This window comes from Mchenga conophoros, linkage group LG14 (genome assembly GCF_057382185.1).
Source record: "Mchenga conophoros isolate Kocher_MC1m ecotype Shallow Benthic linkage group LG14, M_conophoros_male_GT1.1, whole genome shotgun sequence".
NCBI classification, from domain to species: domain Eukaryota; kingdom Metazoa; phylum Chordata; class Actinopteri; order Cichliformes; family Cichlidae; genus Mchenga; species Mchenga conophoros.
The window spans coordinates 18,911,519-18,916,398 of NC_140539.1; the positions used below are offsets into that span (position 1 = coordinate 18,911,519).

The 4,880-nt window shown below is 56.9% G+C and overlaps 1 protein-coding gene across 1 annotated transcript; it reads right to left on the bottom strand.

Moving 5' to 3' along the window:
• Positions 1-432: 432 nt before the first annotated feature.
• LOC146559596 (uncharacterized) lies at positions 433-3,313 on the bottom strand. Its single transcript, XM_085244338.1, has 2 exons — positions 863-3,313; positions 433-507 (listed from the first exon to the last, which is right to left on the bottom strand). Exons 1-2 carry the CDS (start codon positions 3,311-3,313, stop codon positions 433-435), a joined length of 2,526 nt encoding a protein of 841 aa, XP_085100464.1.
• Positions 3,314-4,880: the final 1,567 nt, after the last annotated feature.

The window sequence follows — 4,880 nt, forward strand, 5'->3', positions numbered from 1 at the left end:
CGTGGGGATGTGGGGAAAGGAGGACCCAAAACGCAGACTCTGCGATGCAAACAGTGCTCTTTATTTACAGTGAAAAGGCTGTAAATACAATAACTCCCCGTTGCTCCCTCGAACCCCGTGTGCGTGCTTCCCTCCGATATCTGTGCTCGTGCTCCCCGCTGTTGTGTTTCCGCACCCCCGTGCGTGCTGCCTCTCCGGACCACTCCTCCTCCTGTAGGAAAACCAGAGACGCAGCCGTCAACACTAACCCTCGGCGGGCATATACGAACAACACAGACATATGCTGACACACTAACTTGGTACGATAACTCAATGATCCCGCGCCGGTGGGAGCTCCAACACTCTCCTAAGTAGCTCCCCCGACGAGCCCTGATCACCAACAGGTGTGGCAGGAACTTCAGGTGTGGCCAGTCCTTCGCAGGGCCACACCCATCAGGCCTGCAGGTGGCTGGGCTCCATCCTCCAGCCACACCCGCAGACATACACACGTATACACCCACACCCTGCCTATACATAGGAGTGGGACACAGACTAACACAGCATTGTGGAGAAAACACACATCACCAAATAATAATAATACTAACAACAATAACAACAGTCAAAACTGGTCACGGACCCCCGAGTCCTCCAGAGCCGGGTCCGTGACAGTACCCCCCCTCTAAGGGTCGGCTCCCGACGACCCAAAAACACAAACCAAAAGCAGTACAACCAACCCAGGGCGGGCGGCGGGAGGTCCAGGACGGAGGGCAGAACCAAAACAAGCAAAAACCCCCAAAGAAAACAACCCCCCCATGGTCACAGTCCCAGAGTCCGACCGCGCATCCCGCAGCGGAGCAACAAAAAGAAAAAAATGCCACAAAACAGTCTCAGGCGGCCCATCAACATAACAAAAGAGTTCAGGGGGCCTACCTCGAGTCCAATGGTGGCGACATTGCAGCTCCGGCGGGCAGCCACGGGTCCGGCAACAGCAGAAAAACGGTTCTGGGGGCCTGCCACTGCTCCAGTGGCGGCGGCACTGCTGCCCCTCCGGTGGCGAGCCCCGGGCCCAGTAGCGGCGGCGCTGCTCCCCAGGCGGCCTGCCCCGGGTCCGAAGGCGGCGGCGCTGCTCCCCAGGCGGCCTGCCCGGGATCCAGTGACGGTAGCAGTGCTGCGGCTCCTCCGGCGGCCTGCCCCGGGTCCGACGGCGCCGGCGCTGCTCCCCAGGCGGCCTGCCACGGGTCCGGTGGCGGCGCTGCTCCTCCGGTGAGCAACAGCGAGGTGTGGCACACGGTTCATGACGTGCTGGTCGCTGACGTGGATGCAGAGGACGTGGATGGCGTGGAGGCCGCGCCAGACGTGGAGGTCCCTCCGGTTCGTTGACCTCCGGCTCCGGCTGAGCGGGTCCCTCCTCGGCTGCTGGCAGCGAGAGCTCCACCTCGGCGGCTGGCAGCGAGAGCTCCACCTCGGCGGCTGGCAGCGAGAGTTCCACCTCGGCGGCTGGCAGCGAGAGCTCCACCTCGGCGGCTGGCAGCGAGAGCTCCTTCGGCTCGCCGAGCTCCTCCTCGGCTGGCAGCGCCGGTTGTTCCTTCCGCTCGCCGAGCTCCTCTGCTGGTGGTTCGCTGAGCTGCTCCTGCTCGCTGAGCTGCTCCGGCTCGGGCAGAGCGAGCTCCTCCCACTCGCTGAGCTCCGGCTCCCGCTCGCTGAGCTCCGGCTCGGGAAGATCGAGCTCCTCCCGCTCGCTGGGCTCCTGCTCCGCCACGCTGAGCCGCTCCTCCGGCTCGCAGGGCTCCTGCTCCGCCACGCTGAGCCGCTCCTCCGGCTCGCCGGGCTCCTGCTCCGGCTCGCAGGGCTCCTGCTCCGGCTCGCAGGGCTCCTGCTCCGCCACGCTGAGCCGCTCCTCCGGCTCGCCGGGCTCCTGCTCCGGCTCGCAGGGCTCCACAGCTGGCGGTGCGGGCTCCTCCCGCTCTCCGAGCACCCTGAGCACCTCCGGCTGCGCTACAGCTACTGACGGTCGATCTGGAGGTGAAGATGGTGATGCGGTGTCTGCAGGTGGGGAAGGTGAAGGTAGAGTAGGTGATGCAGATGGCGAAGCCGAGAGTGCTGCGGTCGCTGCAGTCTGATGGGACTCTAGTGGAGAAGTAGCTGCAGAGGGAGGAGGTGATGATGGTGCGGTCGCTGCTCCCGGTGGACTGGCCAACGATGCAGGGACAGACAGGTGAAATGATGGCAGAGGTGGTCCAGCAGGCATATCGACCTCCAACTGAGGATGAAGGTGAGAGGCTGACCGGACTGAAGACTCAGTCACCAGCTGGGCAGCAGACTCCGTTACTAGCTGGGCAGCGGACTGAGTTGAGGGTGATATGGCTATTATGAAGGGTGGAGCGGATGAGAATGTTACAGCTGGCCCAACAAATTCCAGGGGTCCAGAGGCAAGTGAGACCTCCAGTTCGGTCTCTGGGGAAGCCCTGGGGAGAACCTCCGTCTCCATGCGGCCAGACTGAGCCAAAAAGTCATTTGGGTCTGTATGCTCGGAACTCCCTAGCTCCCAGCTTACAGTCTCAGAGGGAATATTTGCTGGGTCTTTGGAGGTACAGCAAACAGTTTCTATTTTTATGTTTACAGAAAGGGAATTTATAACACCGGCAGAGTCCATTTTACTCACTGTGGCGTCCAGAGCCGCTGGTCCTGAGTCTTCGACCAGCACAGGAGTGAGTGTGGATGTGGTTGAACGCTGCTTGCGAGGACGCCTTCTCCTCCGTGAAGGCGGGGCCGCGTGCATGGAAATCCGCTGTTCATCTGTGTTTTGATCGTCAATGACAGGGTTTATTATTGAAACAATATAGTCTGGTTTACTCACTGCGGTAATGAGCGCTGTCGGTCCGTTGCCAGCTGACCGGGCTGAAACCGCAGGAGTGGGTTGAGGCGTAATGGAATGGCGGTGGAGAGTGCGGCATGCCTTCTGTAATGGTGGATCAAGCGATTGTGCCGCGAGCATCGACGGGAAAGCCCTCCGCCGACGCGTGAAAAACCAAGCGGCTAGAGTCTCTAGGAGAGCAGCCGAACTGTCCGTGCTCGGGCCACCCAAGCCAAATAGTTCAAAACTCGAGCTCTCCCTTAAACTAGCGACCAGGTGCCTAAGTTTGTTAATGTCCAGAATGTTCGTGGTGAAGGTAGTGGATGAGAGATAATTGTCAAAGAACACTACCTGTATATGTCTCTTGGGTGGGTCTACAGCCTGGATTACGCTCCGGCAGTAATCCCATAGCTGCGTGAGCGATCTCTCCTCCGTGGCAACTCCTGAGTTTGCTGGGTCCATGGTGGTTGGCGGGATCATTCTGTCACGGTCTGGCTGGCAGACTGTGGGGATGTGGGGAAAGGAGGACCCAAAACGCAGACTCTGCGATGCAAACAGTGCTCTTTATTTACAGTGAAAAGGCTGTAAATACAATAACTCCCCGTTGCTCCCTCGAACCCCGTGTGCGTGCTTCCCTCCGATATCTGTGCTCGTGCTCCCCGCTGTTGTGTTTCCGCACCCCCGTGCATGCTGCCTCTCCGGACCACTCCTCCTCCTGTAGGAAAACCAGAGACGCAGCCGTCAACACTAACCCTCGGCGGGCATATACGAACAACACAGACATATGCTGACACACTAACTTGGTACGATAACTCAATGATCCCGCGCCGGTGGGAGCTCCAACACTCTCCTAAGTAGCTCTCCCGACGAGCCCTGATCACCAACAGGTGTGGCAGGAACTTCAGGTGTGGCCAGTCCTTCGCAGGGCCACACCCATCAGGCCTGCAGGTGGCTGGGCTCCATCCTCCAGCCACACCCGCAGACATACACACGTATACACCCACACCCTGCCTATACATACGAGTGGGACACAGACTAACACAGCATTGTGGAGAAAACACACATCACCAAATAATAATAATACTAACAACAATAACAACAGTCAAAACTGGTCACGGACCCCCGAGTCCTCCAGAGCCGGGTCCGTGACAGTTTCCATGTTTTCAGACAGCGTATTATTCCCTTTTATGCATATGTCCTTGTACTTTTTTGTAGTATGTGTGTGTACGTATGTGCTTGGAAAATTGAGTGTCCATACAGACGTGAGTGTGTGTGTTAAAGTGTGTATAATGAATGTATATGTTCCACACTGCTATGTGGCCATCGTATTTCAATCCTTGAGGCCCTCAGGGTTAACATCTCAGAGGAACAGGGAGAGGGAGACACTGAGAGAGTGACATAAAAGGAGGTCTTAAAAGAGCTCCTGCAATAAAAAAAGAGCTAAAGAAGGGACACGGCAGACAGAGTATTCTAAAGATGAAAGCGTGACTGACATTTAAGGATGAAGAATGAGAAAGACGGCCGTGTGTGTGTGAGGGACTGACGTGTGCGTGTGAGGTAAGTAGGGGAGGTAAGTGACGGAAGTGACGGGAAAAGGTAAGCGACCCATGTTGTAGGTGACGTCAGACGCCGGAGATTTGGCGGGGAAAAAAAGTGAATGGTAGCGTAGAATTTAACAAAATTTCTTCAAGCTTCAAGTATACCAAATATACTAATCAAGTGTCATATAACTAACAACATCTGTCTTATCATCTCTAACACCCTGGAGGACAAGTTTAGAGTTTAGACGCTCTCCAAGATTACATCGACCGGTGCTTCCAACATCTAGTAATGAAGAAGGCCCAGAGTGCATCTTCCCCAGCAAAAATTGAGACGCCGTCATCGAAAAGATGTCACCCGGTAGACTCCCCCGGCACAACATCGCCTGCCGGCAAAGACGTTGCAGACATCCTGGAGTCAATCGACAAGTGATTGTCCAGTTTCGATGCGAGGCTGTCCCTGGTGGAGATTTTACACCGAGAATTTAAATCTCTGAGAGAATCCCTGG